The 24,746-nt window shown below is 33.5% G+C and overlaps 1 protein-coding gene across 1 annotated transcript; it reads right to left on the bottom strand.

Moving 5' to 3' along the window:
• Positions 1 to 12,308: 12,308 nt before the first annotated feature.
• LOC136204114 (protein RGF1 INDUCIBLE TRANSCRIPTION FACTOR 1) lies at positions 12,309 to 13,637 on the bottom strand. Its single transcript, XM_065995310.1, has 4 exons — positions 13,526 to 13,637; positions 13,202 to 13,447; positions 12,978 to 13,118; positions 12,309 to 12,825 (listed from the first exon to the last, which is right to left on the bottom strand). The coding sequence occupies exons 1-4, from the start codon at positions 13,526 to 13,528 to the stop codon at positions 12,484 to 12,486; spliced, it is 732 nt and encodes a 243-aa protein (XP_065851382.1). The 5' UTR covers positions 13,529 to 13,637; the 3' UTR covers positions 12,309 to 12,483.
• Positions 13,638 to 24,746: the final 11,109 nt, after the last annotated feature.

Raw genomic sequence — 24,746 nt, 5'->3', positions numbered from 1 at the left:
CACGAGAACAGTACCTGTTGTCATCCCTATCGGTAGGCCTTGGACCCTAAATTTGGAATTCCAGATTCAGGAATTCCAGAAATCTAGAATTCCAGAATTTGGAATTCCAGAAATCTAGAATTCCAGAAAAAAAGAAGAAAAAGTTGACTTTAAAAAGTCATTTTTTCTCCAAAATTATCCACTGCCACGTAAGCATTTTTAATAGTGTTAAGGACTTGCCTTGATTCTACTAACGGTGCAAACCATAAAGTTTTTTTTGGGAAAAAACCCCGTAGGTATAGATCTGCAAGAACGTGAAACCATATGGGTTTTTTTGAATTAACCGTTAATAAAATTAGTTATTATTGGGGGTAAAATACTTTTTACATTTATATGTATATTAGACTTTGTATTAAAATTTTAGAATATTGTTTTGTAAATACAAAATAAAATCATAATAAAAATAAAGTAAAAAATAAGTATAAAAACAGAATTAAAAAGAAAAGAAAATGAACCGATAGCTATCTTTCAGGAAGCATCAACCATCCAATTTTGAACAATTATTCGAGATATCAAATGACAAAGATTGGCGAAGAAGAATTAGAATCCAGAAACCAGAGGTTGCAAGCTTTCTGGATTCCATCTCTAGAGTTTCATCGGAGTTGTGACGAGACAGGAACAATTCTTCGAAGATGACTGAAGAAGTACATCTGCAAAACTGGGACCGCAACTTGTTCACTCAGCTGGGAGATATTTTCTAGCAACCTCTCACACTAGATTTTTAGCAAGGTTGAGCAGGAATAGCAAGAAGTGGACATCATGAAGTTAGTGGGACAACAAATCATTGCCCCCTAATTCAAATTTGTCTATCAATAGGACCTTTTGTTTAAAAACAAGAAAAAACAATCAACAAACAACACACAATCGAAACAATAACACTTATAACAACAAGCACAAACCAAAATGCTTTTTTAATTTTAAAAACCGCAACCATTTTTTGTGCCATTCTAAGCTCCCAAACTTCAAATTTTAGTTCTTCAAATCATTCCCAAATAGTTCCTTTTTGTTTACTTGTCCCTTGTTGCCAAAAATCCATAGTTTCCAAGCTCAAGTTCTATGTTTTAAACCAAAATTCTAGCAGCTCACTCACTTCAAAAACACCATTTTTCATCCTTTAAATCCATCCCAAACCATCCACCTTGAGTGCTTTTCGATTAATTGCGATTTCGGTTAACCATTAGCCCCATTTCCATCCTTAATTCCTCATTTCATTCGACCACATAGTTGCTGCCCTTTTCTCGATTTCATAATTAATTTTCCAATCCCACTTTAGTCGATTTTCGAGCTCAAAAACTCACTCATTTGTGTGCTCAATTACTCCTCGACCTCAGTTTGCAATCTCAGTGCATTGGAGAGTCTCAACACCGATTGTTTGGCGTCAAAGCAACAACACGAGTTTGTTAAAGTTGCTTGATAATTTATGTTTACATTTTTATTTCATTTGATTCCATACAAGTTCATGTTTATTTATAAGCTTGGAATATAACTATTGCCTTTTTTATAAATTATTTCAGTTTGTAATTGCTTCAATTTCCTTCCAATTGTAATAAAAATCATGATATATATAAAGAAAAAATTAAAAAACTTATTGAATGTCGTTTTTATTCTCAATCTAACAATCGACTTTAATATAATTAAACTTACGTTTAGTGCAACTCGGAACCCAAGGGGAAGTATTTTCTCAATCCTTGCATTTCTCGTCCTATCATCGTGATTCTTCAGAAATCAAGTTATTAGATACATATTCTATTTGTTTTCATAAACATATTTTGAGAATTTATTTCTCTGGCACGCCCGCACACATCTCACACAAGCCAAGATTGAAAACATGATATTTCTCACAAAAACATCGCCGATAATTTTTGGCACGCCTAGTGGGACCTATTTTTTAAGCTTTGCCAAAATATTCATACCATTTTTTCCTATACCACACACATAATTTTTCCACACTCGTCATCCCATTTTTATTTTAACAAAATTTTTCTTACAACACTATCTCTAGTAGAATTCAATAATTTTCTGTCAATTCTATAAATTATTTTTATTTTTTGTGGCTATTGCCAAAAATTCTCATTCATAAAAAAAAGTCATTTTATTTGATAAACCTTTCTGGTGACTTGCCTTGCTTTATTTAAATTTATTCCATCATTGATTATTCACTTTAGCCGATTCACGTTTTGGTCTATTTTTACCCATTCGAGTTGTATCAATTCCCATCGTCAAATACAAATTCCTCAGTGCCATAGTATTCCTGTCTTTCTAGTTACCCTAGTAGTTTAGTCATTAGCAATCCAAAAACATTAGGCTTCGATCTTATTCCCAAAGGATGCACAAAAAAGAAGCACTGGAAATAGGGATGGCAACGGGTAGTATATCTGCGGGTACCCGACACTATCCGACCCTAATGGGACTACTCGTACCCTGTATAAGAGGGTATGAGACGGGTATGCGAATTAGGGTTGGTCGTGAATCCCGGAGATACTAGACCGGACCGAATATCCGAGGAAAAAACTCCGGAATTGGACCGGACCGTTGACTTTTTTTTAGAGAACCGAACTGAATTGGATCGTTGGCTTTTCGTCAAAGAACTGGACCGAACTGGACCGAAATTTATCCAGGATCGGACCAATAACCGAATTGGATTGAATTGGACTGAAATAACCGAAAGTTTAGCAATAATAAATTTATATTTAAATAATAGATTCCCAAATAAAATTATTAATTTTAATTTATAAGTATTATTTTTATATAAAAGTATCAAAATAAACTAGTAGATGCAGAGGGGCTTTTATGAAAAACAAAAGAATATGTATAGTAGGGGTAATATTGAACTTTACAAACTAAATAATAACCTAAAGAAAACCCTTGCCCTACAGCAACTCTAAATCTCGTTTATGTTTACAAATAAAGCCGCTACATCTACTCCTGCACTCCACCTGTGTTTATGCTGCGTTTCCGTTCATTCCACCTGCGTTTGTCCTGCATCTGGAATTGCTCAAGCGCTGCGTCTTGGAACAACGATGCCATTGTGTGTACCTCTTCCCCGTCCTCTCAACAGTAGCGCCGATATTTAGGTAAGCTACATCAACAGTAGCGCCGGTATTTAGGTAAGCCACTGCGTTTCCGTTATACAATTTTAGTTTTGCTGTTTTAAAATTTCAAGTACCTTTATGTTTATGCAGTAGGAAAATTTTAGTTTTGCTGTTTTGAAATTTCAAGTAACTTTATGTTCATTTAGTAGGAAAATTTTTGTTTTGCTTTTTTTTTTATTGTTTTTCTTATTTATTTGTTTCATGCCAGGCCATGATTTTTGTCTTTAGAATAAAAGTTTCATATTGTTTTGTGCTGAAGTAGTTTTAATTTAATATATGGTTTGTATTTACATATCAATGGATGAAGGCAATATAATCAGATTAGAATTTTTGTTTGATTTGTCTAATAAAGCTGGTTAACCAATTTGTTTTTAAATATTATGCTTTAATTTTTGTATATATAAAACATGAAATATATATGGTTATCTTACTTGTTTCCTGTAAATATTTTACTGTCAGCAAGATGAAAAAGAAAATAGTCATAAAGGGGTTCATCTTGCTAATTCTATTAGTTCTTGTATGGATGCGTGGGGGTTGACTAGGGTCATGTGCATTACTGTTGACAATGTTTCAGCAAATGATGTTGCTATTGAACAATTGAAGAAAAGATTAGTAAAAAGAATGCACTTGTGTTGGATGGAGTGTCTTTTCATATGAGGTGTTATTCTCACATTCTTAATCTAATTGTCAAAGATGGTCTTAAACTAGTGGATGGTTCAACCAAAAGAATTAGAGCTGTGGTTAGATATATCCGAAACATCACACAAAGATTGGCTATGTTTAAACGTTGTTCTGTGTCGTCGGGTATTAAGTATAGAACAACATTATGCTATGATTGCCCCACTATGTGGAATATCACCTATTTGATGTTAGATGTTGCATTAGGATATCAAAAGGCATTTGACAAGTTAGAAGATCTTGATAAGAAATATGCAGAGGATTTTGTGAATGATATTCTTGTGGAGAGTGATTGGTTGAGTATTAAGAATCTTTGTAGGTTTTTGAAAAGATTTTATGATATAACTTGTAAATTCTCAAGTTCATCATATCCTACCTAGCCTTTATTTTCCCGAGGTAATGAAAATTCTCAAGGATATTACATTATGTCAAAACAGTAAAAATCCTTCCTTAAAATACATGGGAACTCAAATGAGGGAAAAATTTGATAAGTATCGAGGCTCTATTGACACAATGAATGTGATGCTTTTTGTATCGGTGGTTTTTGACCCAAAGTATAAAATTAAGTACTTGATGGCTAAGTACACTAAATTTATAGTGAGAACGATGCTAATGAGTTGGTGGCACAAGTCACAAAGATTATTATTGCATTGTTAGATGAGTATATAGTGCAAAATGTGCAAGAAAATGTGAATCTTGGAGCACATTCTTCTAGTTTGGATGAAGCGGATGATGACATTGATAATGATATTGATGATTATTTTTTGAATATTGATAAAGATATGTCAATTGAGGGAGAATGGGAAAGATATATCAATGAGGCATCTGAAAAATATGTAATTGAGTTTGACCTTCTATTGTGGTAAGGTTAATGCTATAAGATATCATGCTTTATCCAAAGTTGTAAAAGATGTTTTTGCAATTCAATGCTCAACTGTGGCTTCTGAATCTATGTTTAGCACAAATGGTAGAACTTTGGATCAATTTAGGAGTTCTTTAACTCCTACTACATCTGCAATTTTGATTTGTTGTCAAGATTGGTTGAAAACTTCAACTCAAGCTTTCAAGCATGAAAAAGAAGTTGAAGATCTTGAAGCTATTAAAGAAGGTAATATTTACTTAGCAATTATATTTCATAGTTTTATTTTAATTAAAATTTTATGAATACTAACTATATAAATGTTATTTAATTTGTAGAAATTAGTTCTGATCCTGAAGTTGCATCGTCTCTTTTATCCATATTTCAATTGGATATCTAAGGTTTTTTAACTGAAACAAATGCACTTTGGTAAGCATATTTTTTTTCCTTTTACTTTTTGCTAGTGTGTTGATTAATTTTATTGAAGTGAAAGCTAATTAATTTAACATTTGTTGATTCACTAATATGGTAAATTTTATATGTGCAGGTTGATGTTTGGCTTCTACTGCATTTTCTTTGGAAAACAAGGAATTTGTTGTGTTAAGAAGAACCAATTACAAATTGGGATGAAGATTGGAGAGATTCTGGTCTGATCATATTTTGCTAATGAAGTGTTGTCTTTTTGGAATTAAAGGTTGTTTGTTTTTATCGATTTGTTATTTTGTAACTTTGATTTTTGTGGGTTTTTTTAGCCTTGTTGTCTACTGTAACTTTTAATGAATGTTGTTTACTTCCTAAAAAAATATTATTTATTTCAAGTTATGTCAGATAATAAAATTCTATATTTTATTATCTCGTAAATTAAAATTTTAATTTATTTTTTAGGATGTAAAATATTAGATATTTATCCGAATCACCGAAAAATTATATTGGATTGGACTGGAACCGAATCTCCGAATCCCTGAACTGGACTGGACTGAAATTTTGGGACAATTCAATTCTGGAGATTTATTCTTTTAATCCAATCCTGGAGATTTCCTTTTATTAATCTCCGAATTTCAATCTAATACTGGAGATTCATGAATCCCCGACTTGGACCGAACTGTTCCCTGCTTTGGGAATACCCCCTAGGGTACCGGTACCCGTTACCCGTCATAATTTTTTTATATATTAATAAATATAATTGTTTTTTAGATGTAAGACGTGAGATTTGAACTCCAATCTTTATGTTTTTTAACCATTGAGTGATACCACTAAGCTATTTTATTCTTATTAATTAAGGTTCAATTTTTTCAATTTTTAGATAGATGATTTATTAAATTTATACTTTGTTAAATTTGTAATATTTTTGTTTTATTTATTGATTCTTAATGGGTAAGGGTACCCGCGAATTAAATGGGACGGGTATGGGATGCAAAACATATACCCGTTAGGGTAATGGGACGGGTACAGATAATTAAAAAATAAAAGGGTAAGGGTTTGGGATTGACATTACCAGTGGGTACCCTGCCCGTTGCCATCCCTAACTGGAAAGGAGCAAATTGCTTCCGACTCTGGTGAAAACCTCAGTCAGGAAACAAATGATGAGCTCCCACCACAAGGTCACATAGCGGAGACTTTAAACCGGTTTGAGAATAATACAACTAGAGGATCAACTGATGCGGGGCATCTTTCCCTAAGATCGGGTCCGGACGAGGGAAGTCGGAGGAAGAATCAAGCACGAGCAACAAACGAGTAGGGAGGCCAAAAATGTGCCACACAATAAGTGGGGCACGCTCCGCGTACTTGAGGGTTGATCCAAAGAGAAGTCCAGGAGGTCATCTACGCAGGGCTTAGATCGGGCACGCTCCACGTAGAGTTAAAACACGCTCCACGTGTAAGAAGAAATGATCCAGAGAAGAGTTTAGCAGCCAAGGCACGCCCCGCATAGAATTAGGCACGCTGCGCGTGCCTTCAGTTTAAAAGCCTACGCTCCGCGTAGAATGGGTACTGATCCGGAGAAGAGCTCAACAGCCAACCCACGCCCCGTGTGGAATTAGGCACGCTCCGCGTGCCTTTAGCTTAAGGAACTTGCTCCTTACTCCAGCTTCCTCCTTATTTACAATCCTACCACTCCTTATTTACACCTTTGCCACTCCCTTATTATAACCATGCCACTCCCTATTTACCATCCATGCCTCCCCTTTATATTTCACCCATTTACCCCTTATCTTTATCTTTTAATTAGCTAGGTAATTTGCCCTTTATGTAATTTGGCAATTAGGGCTTTTGAGATGATATAAATTCATCTCTTTCTTTTTGTAATGCTTTAACTTTTTATCAATCAAATATTAAAACTTCTTCAAGAAGCTTTGTTAAGGTTCTACCTTCAACAATGGGGATTTTATTATTCCTATGGATTTAGTCCATGAAATTGGGATTCACTCCTTCTAGTTTAGCTAGAGAAGAACATCTTTGTTAGTTTACGATTAAAACTAACACGTCATGAAACGATCCGTATCATCAACAATAGACGATGCACGCCAATAGAATAGCGCTATGATGGATATTTTAGAAAGGTGCCTAGCTGACATGGCACAACTGATAACGCATAACCATGAGGTTATGCAACAGGCAAACAAGGTCCCAACTATCGATAAAAGCATTATCGACTTGAATAGTGAAGTCGAAAAGATCCCTAAAAAATGCATAGAAATATTTTTGGAGTCCAACAACATTGCAGTTGAAAATGTAAAAGATAATTCAGCCATGGGCGAGAAGTACAGATGACCACCAACCCATGAAGAAAATGTAAAATTCAATGAGCAATGCAATCAGGTTAGCCCAGACCGTGTTCCAATGCCAACATCTGCATACCATTACAAAGCACAAACTGGGCCCAATAACCATTTTAAGTACTACATGGATACCACAACTTTGGCTCAAGAGGCAACAGGCGGAATCGAGATTTTAACAACACCAGGATGCCATAGGTGCATACAGAAGGCACAACTGAAATTGAAGACAAACAACACATCAAAGATATAATGCAGAAAATCTATGGGTCGATCATGAGAGAAGTTTGGCACCCAAAGTTCTAGAGGCCCTATCCTATGCGTTTTGACCAGTTGTATCTTTTTCCATGTAATTTTAAAATTCCTGATTTTACACTATATTCAGGTGAAGAAGTTGGCTCACTCATGGGCCCGATATTCACCTGGTATGACACATTGCCATCTGAATCAATCGACAACAAGAGGCGTATGGAGGAAGCCTTTCATGCCCATTTCTATCAGACTAAGCCTTAGATATGCATCGATGAACTATCACATATGGTTCATAAACAAGGTGAGCCAGTTAGGACATTTATTAATAGATTTAAAAAGATGATGTGTAGTAATTAACATTTAGGAGTTTGGAACCAACCCTAAAGAGTTTGGAACCAACACTAAACTTCTATTGAACTTCAGGAAATTTATACAGAATATTACAAACATCAGTTACAACTGACTTCCAGAACTTCTCATGAACATAAGCAATAACTGAATAACTTCTCCTAAATTCAAATAATTAAATGAAACATTATCTGCTAATAAATTAACTAAGGCATATTTCCAACAAACTCCTCCTTGCCTTAGTATTTACAAACACCCAACTTGTTTCAAAGTTTGTTTTGATGATGTACTTTCCCATCACCATTCTAGAATTGGACCTTTTGATTCAAAATTTGTTTTGATGATGTACTTCCCATCACCATTCTAGAATTAGAGCACTTCTCTCCAAATGCTTCATATTTGAACTGGAGCACTTTCTCTCCAAATGCTTCATATTTGAATTGGAGCACTTTCTCTCCAAATGCTTCATATTGGTGCACGTCTCACCAATTTCAAAACAATGTTTCTTCTTCTTCTTCAGCAACATGTGTCAACTTGACACTTTCTTCAGACTTGGTTCTACAATTCCTTTGAATATGCCCAAACCTTTTATTTATCACCGTTTATCAGAAAACTCTTGTAGAGTCTCCTTTTCTTCTTGTTCTATCATTGCCATGATAGAGACCCTTCAAAGTATCCTAAGCTTGCTAATTCTGGCCATCAAAAAACTGGTGCAGCAACCTGATTGAAAGATACTGCATCTGCTTCCATTCTCACAGATCCCTCAAGATAATTTGCTCTGATACCATTTTTTTTTTAGTAATTTTTTGTAGTAATTAACATTTAGGAGTTTGGAACCAACCCTAAAGAGTTTGGAACCAACACTAAACTTCTATTGAACTTCAGGAAATTTATACAGAATATTACAAACATCAGTTACAACTGACTTCCAGAACTTCTCCTGAACATAAGCAATAACTGAATAACTTCTCCTAAATTCAAATAATTAAATGAAACATTATCTGCTAATAAATTAACTAAGGCATATTTCCAACATGATGCACCTTTGTCGGGTTAACATTTCTGAAATTGAGTTTGTTAAAATTGCCAAAAGGGGCCTAGAATTTAAGAAATGTAAGAAATGTTAGGGTATTAATTTTTGTGATTACAATGAGTTTGTAGCTAAGGTTTTATGCACGAGGATCATCTCCAGAAGAAAAACACGATTGGGAGTTATCACTAGGATGTCCAAACCAATAAGATAGTCGTTGTGGATTTGGCTAGTATAGGGTATCGGGTTTGTCCAATCCTGACAAAAAATTCACAAGTCCTAGAGGTGGTTAAGAGAAACAATAATGTCATGTACACTTTTGATACCTCCAAGACGAAGGAGCTCTTAGACCACCTGGTTAAGGAAGAGTTCATCACGTTGCCGTATGGACACGTCATCTCAACGAAAGAGGATATACATGGGCGAATCTACTACAAGTACCATGACGCATGGAGCCATATCACCCAATCATGTTTTAGTTTTAAAAATTCTATGTAGGATGGAATCAACAAAGGATCCTACAATTTTCGGAGAAAAATGAGAGTATGTTGATCGACGACGACGACCTATTTCTAGCCCTCACTATGATCAACGAAGCATTTTTGAGCTCGATTCCAGCAAACATGGAGGCCCAAATAATGGTCAATGGAGGTGCAATCCAGGTCCAAAAACTCGACAGGTTTGGGTTCTAAAGAAGCCAATGCCGGTGGCAGAGCAACATGCATAACCACAGAGAAATCAAGGACCTAAAAACACAAAATAAAGCGGAAACACCCCCAACAAACTCGTTTTGTCACTCCACCGGTAGCCATTCCTAGTGGCCAATGGTATGTAAATAACAAGACCTCTCTCTCAAAAAAAAAGAATAAGAAAAAGAGAGACATCGAAAAGGCAAAAAAAAATCATACAAAAATGTCTAGTACAAACTCTAGCATTTTCCTGGAAGAAAAGAAAATTAAAGAGAAAAAAATGTACAAGCCAAAGTGGGGGATTTCAGAATCCAAATAAGCTGTGCAACCACTTCTTTAATCATGCCTTCAGATTTTAGAAGTGAAGAAGGTATGTCAGAACTAAGAAGAAAGGAGCGGGTTAATGATTAAAGCTTCGATCGAGGATCGTATGAAAAAGGTTTACTTCGATAAACCTACCCTCAAGATGACTCGCCTTATAAAACCATTATATGTGAAGGCGCATATTGATGGAAAGTCGATCTTGAGAGTTTTGATCGACAACGAGTCCACCATTAACATAATACCAATGAAAATGGTATTAGCTCTTGGGAAGTCAGAAGATGACATCATTTCTTCGAAGATTTCATTCTTAGTGTTTACCGGTGAAATAGCAAAGACGTATGGTGTCTTACATGCATAGTTGATTGTCGGTACCCACAACATTACAGTTGCATTTTTCATAGTAAATTTGACCACGAACTACCAAACTCTGTTGGGATGAGATTAGATCTATTCCAACTTATGCAAGCATAAATGAGAAGTGGATTCGAGCCATAATGAAGAAATTCTAAGCTATTGAAAATGACAACTGGAAGCTTGTTTATGTACCAGGTCATCATCATGACATTAGCGTAAAATGGGTGTACAAGATAAAAAAAGAATGCAAAAGGTGAAGTGAAAAGATACAGAGCAATGCTCATTTTCAAAGGCTATAATCAAAAGAAAGATATTGACTATGTAGAGATATTTGCTCATATTGCTTGCTTGGAAACTATTCATATGTTGATTTTGCTTGATGCCCGAAATCAATGAAAGATCCATCATTTAGATATCAAATCTACTTTCCTTACGACTATTTTGAGGAGGAAGTCTACATAGAGAAACCATTAGCATATATGGTAGAATTCCAAAAAGATAAAGCGATAAAGCTAAATAAAGCTTTACACAGGCTTAAACAAACAACAAGAGCATGTAATAGCTGAATCATTTTATTTCCAATGATAATGGTTTCACTAGATGCATGAATGAGTATGCTCTTTATGTTAAAAATATTCATGCAAGTATTATGTAGATGATCTCAGTTTCACCAAAAAAACAATACAAATATGTTTGAAGACATCAAAAGCTCAATCATTCAAGAATTTGAGATGAGCCATATGAGATTGATGTACTATTATTTAGGCATTAAAGTGAAGCAAATGAAAAATGTAAAAAAGGATATGCGAAGGAGATTTTTAAAAATTCAACATGGTGGATATCAAACCACTTAGTACTAGAATGAAGCATTCTCAGAAGGATGGAGACCTAAATTTGTTCAAAATTCATGCCGAAATTCTAAGGTACTTGACTTGCACTAGACTTGACATCCTATTTTCAATCGGATATGTGAGTCGTTTTAGGAAAAAACCTATTGAAAGCTTCCAAGAGAACTCTATGTTCTCTCAAAGGCACTTTAGATTGTTAGAACATGTGGTTAAGGGTTTGAATTATGACAACTCTCATTTATCAAAACGAATTTCAACACATAACAATATGAGTTTATGTTGTACATACTTCAAATATAGAGGGTATTCGCATGAGGTGTGTTAGATATTATATAAGAAAACTATTATTAAGTCTTAACTATCAACTTAATCTTATTTAGTTTAAATTGACATTATGGTATATAAATAATTTTATGTTAGAATTCTATTATTTTTACAATTAATGAAAAAATAGGCAACACGGATATTTATAAAATAACATAGGTTATTATTATTACTCCATTCATTCTTTTTTTATACGTCACTTTTGAGTAAAATTTAAATTGCATAAATGGGCCGCTTTACACTTTCGATAAACTTATTTTCTTTTATCAAGTTAACAACTCTTAACTTGGAATAAAGTGTTTTCAAATTTAAAAAATGTATTAAATTCGTTATTTAAATTTTAAATTTGTGAATTAAATAATTTTGAACCTTTCTTATAATTTATCCTTAACCATAAGTTTAAAACAAATTAAAAACCCACATGCACTTTATATAAGCTAGATGATTAAGTAATTAAAAATGAAGTTAGAATGTATCATACGTGTGGGTCAGAAATTAAAATTACTTTATCCTCAAGTTGTTAAAAAAAAATAGAGAAGCCAAATTAAGAAATAGACGATCGTACAACATGCCCCATAGAGTGTCCGAAAGGAACAATGAACAGGATCTCGATTTTATGAGTTGAATTATTAATATAATCATATTACTCCTTTGAAAATTGTACAAAACCATTGCTTGGAATTGGGAATCACGTGATGCCATTAAGACAAAACCCTCCGACCAACTGATTAATTAACTTAAACTTAATTAACAGAAACAAAGAACATTTTGAACCATTCAGTCAAAATTATCAAATTTAAATTTCAATTTTGTAATACTAGAGATATTTCCTTTTTCTTTTTAATCTTGTTAATTAATTTTGCTTAGCTAAATTAACACAAAGGAGATCTATGAGGAATGCCTTTTCTTCTACTCATGCTTGTAGCCATGTCTTCATCTGAAACTTTATTAGCCGATCTTCCACATCCATACAATCCACTTCTTTTCTTCCGTACGATTTCGGTACACACCGTGCTCATATTCTCCGATGAGTTGTCGGAAGACCAGCTCATCGGGTCATCGGAGTCCACAATTGTGGAGTTGGGAGTCTCATTTGTCATCTCTTGATCATCTCCCATATCTTGAGGAATCAAGAAGTCTGGACTAAGTGTCAATGAGTTGCATTTCCTTAAATATGGTGACAAGTCCTTATAGTGTTTCAGCACAAAATCCACCTATATTCAAAATAAATTAAATCACAAAGTGTTACCTTAAAATAAATATAATCATGCTTTCTATCATATTGAATGACTTTGATCATGCAAAATTGCACATAATCTATTAATAAAATTAATGAAATGATATGAAAATAGAGTGGAATATATACCTTGCAGCCTAAAGAGCAATGGATAAAAGGTTCTTGAAGACTTCTATCACAAGAAGTACAATAGTTTCCAGAGCCTTTGAATTGCCTATTTTGAGGTCTTTTCTTGATGAACACCACTTTTGCACTATTTATAGTATAGGCCTAATTAAAAACAAACAGGCCGAATTAGATTAACATACTGCTACTAACTGATTGGACTGAGAGCATAGTGGAATTTTTCTGACCTGAACGTTAGAACAGTCGATAAGCTTTTGTAAGTCTTCGAGTCTAACAACATCATGATAAACATAACGACGAACTTGAAGAAGACGATGGAATCGATGAGAAGGAACACAATGAGGGCAAATACTAATACAACAATCCAAACAACAAACGTTCTTTTCATTTTTCTTTGCAGTTTCATGATAAGAGCAACCCACAAAGAATTTTTCAGAGTAAAGAGCATCCAACCATGCAGCCTTTCCAATTCCCTATAGTTAGTAGTCACAATTAATTTTGATTCATAAAAAGGAATGAAAAATAGTACAAGGAAAAGAGAGAAAACTCACCATGATCACTCGGATAAACCAAAGAAAAGACAACCCTTCTTGATGTTGAGATTAAATCTAGAGAGAGAAAGAGAGGAAGGTAGAGAGAGAGTTTAGGGTATGGAGATAAAAGAGTATTTATGGAGGTTCACAAGAAGAGAAGAAGGGTTATAACTTATATATTTATTCCTTGGATGAATACACTATATTTTGTCAATAAGGTGTTATATATGGGAATATATTTATTTAAAAAGAGAAGAACGTGGGTGGTGTTTCCATGTCTCCCATTCTATTCAAACTGTTTTTATTTTTATTTTTTGTAATTAATCTTCTTGGCTTATGAGCTTTTTATGCTAATCTCTTCTTGAACCAGCTGCCTTTTTTACCATTTTTCTTTTTAAGTTAAAAACCCACTTGTTCATTTTAAATAGTATATGGTTTAATTGCTAGCTTTGATTTTGTTGACCGTATATTTGTATTATTGTTTTTTTTTTTTTTGTTAGTAATGAATTGATTAAGAATGTATGTATGGGTTTTAAGTAAAGGTTTTTTCTTTTCATTTAACTTGATGTATCAGTCGGTGATTATGACTGAAAAATACAACTTAAAAAGTGGGATCTTTTTTACTATTCAATTCACCTTTTTCCTTGGAACCCTTTTTCTATTGTTCGGTTCAAAGATTTGCCTTTTTTTTTTTTTTCATTAGTCCTAAGATGGCATAATTGTTTTCTCTTCAAATTTCAAAAAAGCAAGGTAACTAATCAAAAATCAATTAAAGTTGATTTCAATGACCAAGTAGTGTAAAAATCTTGAGTTTCTTACTCAATTTTCTCTTTCTTTTTGTTTTTTTATATTAAAAATGACAATTTTAAGTGTTTGATTAGATAACTACTGTTTGACTTTTATAAAAAAAATATTTTTCAAAGACATAAAATCCTACTTTTTGAAAAATTAACTTTTTTCCAACAACAAACGACATGTAAACCAAATGGACCTTACTGCACAAAACCAACTTTAACTTTTAAATGATTCAACTAAAAGGTATTAGAGCTTCAAACTAATTAACTAGAGTTATTTATAAAAGAAAATCAGAAATTATACTATACAACTAATAAATTGACATTCCATCATATATTTTCAAATTTAAAGTATCTCCAATCCAATATCAAATTGATGCTCGGAAATTCGATATTGGTTAGACACTCTAACTAACAACAAACTGTATGCATCAAACCAATACATATGTTTTTTTTTTTTTTTGCCATTAAAGCATCAATATCATATATTACTATATATCTTTTTCTTTTATATAAATGATCATATAATTATTATTTGATAAAATATGTATTTCAAATGAATCTTTTATTTGAAGAGAAGAAATGAAAAAAATGGTTTGAAGTCTCAAAACAGTAACACCAAAATAGAAAGAAATAGGAGAAAATAGGGTTTAGGATAGTAAAAATGAGGAAATATATTAGAGATGGTCTTAGAGTTTATAAATTAAGGTCTAGAATTTATTTTGTAGAGTTTAAGATGTATATTTCAAGGTCTAGAATTTTATATAAATAATTAACTAAAAATATATAATTAATTACATAATATTAATATTTTATTAGCTGAAGTGATGCATAATATTAAAATATTTGGCCCGATAAATGGAAAATGTGATACACGAAGCATATAATAAAATCTATGCTATATTTTCATTCAATCTTAGTAAACTTTGAGTTTTCATATCCTACAACTAAAATTATATGCATTAAGTTGTCTTAAACATGAATTACTATTCCTTAATAGTAATACTTTTATAATTCTCTTATATTATAAGCTTGAATTAACAATGTTTTATATATCTATGTATCCTGTATGAAATCTGAATGACTGTCACGTGACTTTAAAAAAGAAAGATTCAGCTGGTTAATTTGAAATTGATAACAGTAATGTTTGACTTCATCTAAAAATAAACCAAGCTTAATTTATCTAATTAGCTTAATCTTTCTCATGAAATATAAGATTAAAATGGGCTAATATTGATTTGAAGAGTATAATTAAGTTAGTGATGATGAGGGAATAAGATCTCTTGTATAAATCTATGTGTGCATATTGAATTAATTGATGAAATAATAGAGAGACAAGGAAAGGAGGAAAACCAGAGTTTATGGAATCAAACATGGCAGCATGTTCAAGTATGCAACTGCATTTACATAACCACTCCACTCACTGTATAGCCTTCCAACATTTTTATTATAAACACCACATAGACAAACACAACTCATTCACCACTAATTACCTAAATCCTTACATAATGCCCACATTAATTATCTTGTTTAACACTTTTATCAAATCGAGGGAACCTGTTATCTTTGAGCCCAGTGTTTAAGAAAATCGTTGTCCGGATATCATTCCGGCGCTTAAATCGAAAATCTGTTTTAGTTTTTCCCGATTAGGCTATTTGGACGTTCTTTTGGCCCACTTAGTAATTTTAACCGCCTGAGCGGTGATCGGGAGAAATAACCTATTATTATTACTATTACTATTATTTTACTTTTATTATAATTTATTTTTGAACATTGTGATATTGATTGTTGGTGAATTGTGTTTGTTATTTTCCGATATTTTTATTTAATTTTACGTGTTTTATTTATTTTCATAATATGATATAAAGCTTTAAAAATATATTTTCTTAGTTTTTGGTTATATTACTTTGGGATATTTTTGTTTGTTTAAGTTGTTTCAATAATATTCTAGTTAAAAAGTTTTTGAACATTTTTAAAAATAAATGTTATAAAATACATAATTTTTTTTATATTAAATGATTTAATATTATTTTTTTATTTGTAAATATTATAATATATATTTTAATTGTATTTATATAATAATTTAGTTATTAATAAATTAGAAAATAAAAAATAAAAAAATGATTAATCTTCATCTAATCTCAAATTAATCTCTGGAAACCATGTACATATGTTTTTTTGGGTAAATTACACCTATGGCCACTGAACATTATCCATTTTAAAATTATGGCCACTGAACTTCAATTTTTAACATTATGACCACGAAACTTTACACTTTTTTAACACTGGTGGTCACTTAACTTTAACCAACTCCTCAAAATAACTGTTAACGACCTCAAAATGAAAATATTTAAGAATTAAAGTTGTTCAGAATGACATTTACCATGAAACCATATTCTTTATTTTCTAAAATCACATTTTTTTAGAGATTTCTCTCTCTAAAAATTCATACACTCTCCTATCCAAACAACACTTAAATGACCTCAAAACAAAAATTTCAAGAATTAAATTTCCTTAGAATATCATTAACTCTTCGAATTTTTTATTCTGAGGCGGTCAACGGTCATTTTGAGGCATTAAGTGGCAACCGGTGTTAAAAAATGTAAAGTTGAGTGGTTATACCATTAAAAATTAAAGTTCAGTGACCACAATATTAAAATTGGTAAAGTTCAGTGGTGATAGGTGTAATTTACAAGTTTATTTTGAGCCCTAGGTAATTTGTTTTACTATTCCCTATTGAACAATTGAATTTGTAGCTGACTCTAGTCCATACTTTCGGTCATCAATGATATGTTATGCCACATAAGATGACAACCAATGGCTCTACTTTTAGTAAAACAAAATTACCAAAAAACAGGAACAAGCCTTTGATTACTGCTTTATTTTTATAGGAAGAAAATACTACTACTATATAGTTAAAGACCTAGTAATTAGATGCCTATTGCATAAAATAATCACAAATGACAAATTAATTACTGTAGACTCTAGCTGTCCTTCATCTTGGTTCGATGTCATAAAACTAGAAGCTCTAGATTACTGTACTGGGGGCAAATGTTCCCCTGCCAATTTATTTAGTAAGAGGCTGCTCCTAAGACTCGAACCCATGACCTCTTGATCACACGACAACAATATTTACCGTTGCGCCAAGACTAGATTACTTCAACTGTTAAAAAAAAAAAAAAACTAATTTAGGTGAAAGGTTTTGATCATATCCAATGAATTCTATCTCATAGATATGTAATTGATCCAGGGATTAAACTCGGCTAATCACCTTATTTTGTTATATCAACCCTTCTTATAATTATAATTGGAGAATGTTTGATTTAGCTTCTGTAATAATTGAACAGACCTTTCATTTTTAAATATCTATTATTTATAACAAATCCGAATGATATATTACGACATAGTTCTCTCTCGTCGTGAGAGTGTTGTTTGTCTTTTTGTTCTATTGAGAGAGTGTTTTTTTTTTATTTCTCTCTTGTGAGTTTTATTAGTGTTCACCGTTCATTTGGTGCTTTCTATTATAGACAACGAGATGACTAATCGAGTTTTATTAGAGGATGAGGAGGATATGTTTGATGGAAATTTTTCATGTGCATAAGAGGTGGATAAGGGGTTGTGTTGAATTATCAGTAGTTTATGTAGGGACTTAAGTGTATTTTGTACAATAACGGTGAGGGTACTTTAGTCTTTACTAATGGGATTAAAAGAATTAGTTAAGGTATTGTTATACTATTAATCCTATACCTATATAACCCATTATTCTCTTTGTAATCATCACTCCGAATTCTTGAATTAATACAATTTTTCTTCTCTCAATTCTTAGGTTTTTAATATGGTATCCGAGCACGGTTAATCGGTGATTAGAAATTAAGATTTGAGATTGCCGGAGAATGCGAAAGAAGAAAGGACAGTACAGATCGTATTGTGTTGTGGTGAATTCAAGTCGCGAAAAACACAAAAAGGAATTAAGGGATTCTGAAAGTAGTTTTGAATCTCAAGATCGAGAAGAAATTCAACAACCAGAGAAACCAGAGAAAGTTCATACAAACGATTCTGTTACAGAATCAACAATGAATACCTCAAGTTCGTCTGTAATTCAAAGTACTGAAAATCCTAGTTTGTTAATTGCTCATATTATCTTTGATGGCAAAAACTACAATCTATGGAAGCGAGCGATGTTATTAGCCATAAGTGCAAAGTGAAAAACAAGTGTTATTCTACAAGATGCGGAACCAGAAGATAGAACTTCAGATGCACATTTGAAGTGGAGAGAAAATGATGATCTTGTGTTCTCATCGATCATCAATTCAATAACCAAAGATCTAGCAGTTGTGTTCATACATGCTAAGACTGCTCGAGGATTATGGAAAGAGATCGAGCAGAGGTACGGACAAAGCAATGAACATTTAATGTTTCAGCTCCGCAAGGAAATTTGTAGCCTTACTCAAGGAGGTATGTGCTTAATAGATTTTTTCAATAAAATGAAGATGCTATGGGATGAATATGCTATTCTAAAACCAACTGAGAATTGTACTTGTGGCGAATCAAGAAAGTTAGCATAAACTCAAATTGAAGATGAACAACTTATGCAATTCTTATCTGGTTGAAATCCTGAGTTTGATCATGTGAGAGATCAAATCTTGATAATGGAGCATTTGCCTTCAGTGAATAAGGCATTTTCTGTGCTTTCTCGTATTGAGAAGCAAAGAAATGGAAACACAAACAACAATTCTGTGGAGTTTGTCAATATATCTGTAAGAAGAAAGCAAAGTTTTAATAGCAACAATTCTAGTGGAAAATGAGGTTATAATACTAAAAATAAGTCAGACCAGTTCTGCATTTATTGTAGGAAGGAAGGCCATGAGAAAACAGAATGTTTCAAGCTAAAAGGCTATCCGGAATGGTTCAAAGGGAAAAGGATAACTAGTCCAACCACACACCATGCCAACTTAACTCAAGAAAACTCATATGATCTTGATAATCCTTTGTGCACAAATGATTTTAATGACACAGGTGACAAACACAGGAATGACACAATGCAAGATATGTTGCAAAAAATGGAGATGATGCAGAGAGAGGTGCAAAGAGCATTGAAAGGCAAACAGACTGAGCAACAACAGTTAGAGTACTCTACATTTGCTGGCTTTGCAGGAGCTTGTTCAGGTAATTCTATTTCTAGCAATAACATGTTAGTTGAATGGATAATAGACTCAGGGGAAACTACACACATGACTTCTAATTGGTTAATCATGATCAAGATTGTTAAATTGCATCATGCTAGGAGAATTTTCTTACCAACTAGAGAAGTACATTCAGTAGATTATAAGGGAGAAGTGCATTTCCAGCAAAGATTTCATTTATAAAATGTTTTATATGTGCCAAATTTCGAACAAAACTTGTTATCAGCTAACAGATTGATGACAGATAAGGAAGTGACTGTGAAATTCTAGGCTAAGCACTGTGCTTTATAGGACCAGAAGTGTAAGAAAGTCATAGCAGTGGGAAGAATGAAGGACATATTGTACTATTTGAATAAAGAATCTTTTAGCCAACTATAATAAATGAAGCTTGTAGTTTGAATAAGAATGTCACTATTTTATCTGTAAGAGAAGCAGGTACAGATACACAGTTTTGGCATAAAAGACTAGGACATATTTCAGCAGAAAAAATGTACTAGGACATATTTAAGCAGAAAAAATGCCTCATGTATTTCATTTTGTAGATCCTCAGTGTTTTAGCAAATGTGATGTTTGCATAAGATCCAAGCAAACTAGTACAACAAAGTCAATAAAAGTGTTTGATCTTTTATATATTGGTTGTTGGGGTCCCTTTAAACAAGCTTCTCTAAGTGGTGACAGATATATGTTAACCATTGTGGATGACTATAACAGGGTGATTTGGACAATTTTATTCAAACATAAGGATCAAGTGAGTGTTTTAATTGAAGGATTTTTTTGTGTGTGTTTGATTAATACACAATTTCAGAAGACTGTAAAAAGCATAAGAACCGATAATGGTACTGAATTCATTAGTCAAGCTACCCAATCAATTCTGTGAAAGCATGGAATTTCTCACCAAAAAAAACCTGCGTGTATACACCACAACAGAATGGAGTGGTAGAGCGAAGGCGTAGAAGTTTAACCACGGTGGCTAGGGCTTTATTAAAAGAAAGCTCATTACCAACCAAGTTCTTGGGAGAGGCATTATTACATACAACAACATTATTAACTGTATCCCCTACCAGAATTTTGAGTTGGCAAACACCTTTTGAAGTTCTATATGGAAAGAAGCCAAATTATACAGATCTTAAGATTTTTGGATGCAAAGGATATGTGTTGAATGTCAATCTTAACAATGGAAAGTTTGATAAGAGATCAATACCTTGTGTTTATATAGGAAATTCAGCAGGGCAGAATGTTGGAAGATGTATAATTTGGTTACATCCAAGTTATGCACTTCAAGGTATGTAAAATTTGATGAAAATTGTTTCCCTTATGCAACTAATACATATATTTTGCAGGATGCTGATAATTCAATGTGTTGAAACACATTTCCACATGATTTTGATTTGACAAAATTATTTAAGTATAATTAATTCACCATGATAAAAATATTCTAACACATTAAATTTATATGCTTTGATTTATTTATACTAATGTGTTTGTTCAATGTTGAGTAAATAGGATTTATAAGAATCAAGCCATTAAAAGTGTAAGGCCCAAAGGCCCACAAGAGAAAGTCAAGCCCAAGTCAACGGTTGAAAGCCACATGGCCCAAGAAGACCAAAACGTGGCACAAGCTGAACAAAACGTAGCCCAGCGGAGAGAAGGATTGAGAAGCCTTCTCAAAAGCTTCAAGATGAAGCTGCTGAGTTATGCGACAAGGAAGTCGGGTCAGCAGCTGGCCTGGACAATTTGGAGGGGTAAATTTCACCTATGGTGTACAACCTTTGCCTCATTTCACACTTTGGTGTACAACCTTCAATTTGTCTCACTAATATGTACGAACTTATAGGTGACCTCCCACTATAGTGTACAACAGGTAAAAATGACCGGTCAATGCTCAGTCAACGTGCCACCTCAGCTTTGACCGGTCAAAAAGTAAAAAAAATGATAAATTACTTATATAGCCTTATTTAAGGAAGAATTTTTTTTATTAATTTTCTTTCTCTCTCTTTTTCATTGCTCTTTCTCAACTCTCTCTCCTCTCTTTCTTTCTCTCTCACAAAAGAACCACATATTAAACCATAACTGAACAAAAGCTTGTGCTATCAAACAGAAGGTAAACTTCAAAATCCAAATCCAAGTTAAGATCTCAATTTAAAAAACACAGATTAGGGGAACTGTGAAGTTGAAGCTTCTGGAAAATTTCTGAAGAAATATTGTCATCGTCCATTACAGCTTTTCAATTAGAAATAAAAAGAAGAATTATAGACCTATTAATCTCATAAAGTTGGGTTTATCATATTCTTCAGTTTACATAATCAACAGAACAAATACGAAGATGTGTAGCACCAATGTTTCAAATCCAAACTACATTAGGAAGAACCGAGTTTAGACCTGTGCAAAATGTGACGAATAATAGTATTGCAGGAGCAAAGACTAGTTAAGTGATAGGCTTCGAAAAAAACACCATATAATCTTATTGACCGGTAAAAGAACCAGTAACAACTCTCACTATGACCTTCAATTCCATTATGTAATCACATCATCCACTAAAGCTTCACTACTTAATGCAAAATGGCCAAGCATTTGAAATCATCTTCTGGAATTATTTAGTAAAATCCAACACATAAGTTGAATTTTTTTTTCCTGTTCAAGCTTTATATCTGCCATTGCAAGCTCAAATAATAAGCTTTTCAAGGTTGATAAGCACTCTTCAGTTACGACTCTCCAGTTAACATATGTAACTCGAAATCTAAGTTAAGGAATAGAAGCTTTTTTCACTTAATTAAGTCGGCCATAAAATTACCAGACATTGAAAGAGAATTAGAGAGAGAGCAGTGGAAAGAGAGTTAGAGAGAGCACATATAATTACATAACTGAAAACAATACCAAAAATTGAAAGAGAGTGAGAGAGAGGAGTGGAAAGAGAGCAATGGAGAAAGGGAGTTAGAGAGAGAGAGAGAGCAATTGAAATGGCCAAAAATTGAAAGAGAGTGAGAGAGAGCAGTGGAGCAAGGGAGTTAGAGAGAGAGAGCAATTGAAATGGAAAAGAGGAAGAAAGGGTGTGGATGTAATTTTATGTTAAATGGTCAAATATTGACTTTTTGACCGGTCAAATGGCTGACGTGGCGTGTTGACTTTCGGGTTGACCGGTCATTTTCACCGGCTGTACACCATAGTGGGAGGTCACCCCTAAGTTCGTACATATTAGTGAGAAAAATTGAAGGTTGTACACCAAAGTGTGAAATAGGTCAAAGGTTGTACACCATAGGTGAAATTTACCCCAATTTGGAAACAAAGTATTTCTACTTTGGATAAAGTTCAGAAGACGTAGAAAGCTGTCTGGAAGACTTTGCCAAAAATGTAGAGACATTCTGACCAGCCGGACGAAAAGTAACTGAGCACTGCCGAAGACAGAAGATACATGATTCTTATTGGCCGAAGACGATGAGCATTGACTGAGTGAAAGCAACAGGAAGCCGTTGTTGAAACACCTTTCCACATGATTTTGATTTGACAAAATTATTTAAGTTAATCCCATGATTAAACAATTAAATTTAAGTGCTTTGATTTAATTGTACTAATGTGTTTGTTCAATGTTGAGTAAGTTAACTAACGAGAACAGGAACTGAAAGCGTATAAAAGAGAACAGACCACGGTCAGCATAAGCAAGTCACACATCAGAAGCTGAGTGGAATGCAACTCAGCTTTGCAAAAGAAATGTCTTCTTCAAAAAAGCTTGAAGGAGAAGCTGCCAAGTCAAGCTGAGTAATAATCAAGTCGCCGCTAAGTTAAGCTGAGTTATAATCAAGTCAGCGTCAATAATCCGTCAACTTGGAAGACAAGGTCTGACACATCTCTGAAACAAATCAGAAGCCTCGAAAATCTATTTCAAGGACCTTTTCGAGACGCATGGACCATCTGACGTTTGGCAAGAAGACAAACCTGGCGCAAGAATACGAAACTGGCAAACCTGGCTTCTGCTAAAAACAGACAACAGGATTGGCCTGCAATTCTGGAAGCTGACCAATCAAGGACGAAAGAAGACCGTTTACTCTCAACGGATATATCGGAATTCAAATCATTGAAGCTTCAGAATTCACTATAAATGGACAAGTTCATCACTTGGATCATTGCCGAAAATACAAGAGAGATACAGATAAGCAAAATCTTCACTAAGTCAAAAATCCAAAAGAGAAGCTGTCTGAATAGAAAAAGCAAGTTCTTACACCAAATTCCAATCATTGTGTAAAAGTCTAGAGTGAATTTTATTCATCTAAAGTGTTCTTCGTTTTGTGAGAACAATCTTGTATCAATTGTAAAAGGTTAGAAGAGTGAAGCTGAGTACTCGGTTATAGTACTCAGTGGTAGAGAAAATCTGAATACTCGGTTATAGTATTCAGTGGTAGATAGGATTGAGTAGACGAATAAAGAACGGTACTCTTGCATACTCAGTTGCTATTGTAAAAGGTTTGTGCTCTACCTTTAAAGAGCTCAGTAGAGGATTGAAAAAGCTCGGAAGGATTCCGGGGACTGGACGTAGGCGATGAGGTCGAACCAGGATAAGTCTGCTGAGTAATCTCTAACCCTTTCTCTTGATATATATACATATGTATGTGTTGCTTGCTTAACTTGCTCAGTAAATAATTTGTATAAGCCGACACTGAGTAATCAGAGTGCTGAGTTAGAAGCTAACTCAAAGTGTTACTTCCCAACTCACAATTGAAACAGCTCTAGTCAGTATCTGATTAAAGTTGTCTCACACCTCACTCAGCCTTGCTGACTTAAAGCTGAGTTAAATTGTCAAACATTTAATTAAGTCAGCATTATTAAGCGAAAAAGGTACATTAGTTCCTAACCCCCCCCTTTGGAACTAATTCTACTATGTTACATGGGACCAACAACCGTTTCCCTCCAACGGTTATTTCGAAATTCGAAATGACCGTTGCATCAAGTGTCACTATAAATAGGCCTCTCAAACGCTTCATTTGATGCAGATCTTCATCAAGTCGAAACACTGACCAAATCATAACTCGAAGTTCTGTGTTGAAAAGCAAAGCAATTTCTTACACCAATTCATATCTTTGTGTACAAGTCTAGAGTGATTGATTCATCTAAAGTGTTCTTAGCTTTGTTGTTTAGAACAAACACTTTATCATTTCTAGAAGAATAGAAAGGAGAAGTTGAGTTGCTCGGTTATAGCACTTAGCGGTAGATATAGTATTGAGTAGAAGAATAGAGGAAGCTACTCTTATATACTCAATGACTATTTGTAAA

The sequence above is a fragment of the Euphorbia lathyris genome, chromosome 8 (genome assembly GCF_963576675.1).
Source record: "Euphorbia lathyris chromosome 8, ddEupLath1.1, whole genome shotgun sequence".
NCBI lineage: Eukaryota > Viridiplantae > Streptophyta > Magnoliopsida > Malpighiales > Euphorbiaceae > Euphorbia > Euphorbia lathyris.
This window is presented reverse-complemented; position numbering and strand designations above follow the sequence as displayed.

Excerpts from the sequence above, each read along its gene's own strand:
- LOC136204114 (XM_065995310.1), bottom strand. Across the intron at positions 13,119-13,201 it reads TCGACTGTTCTAACGTTCAG|GCCTATACTATAAATAGTGC; the intron begins GTCAGAAAAATT and ends GTTTTTAATTAG. Across the intron at positions 12,826-12,977 it reads ATTGCTCTTTAGGCTGCAAG|GTGGATTTTGTGCTGAAACA; the intron begins GTATATATTCCA and ends TTTTGAATATAG.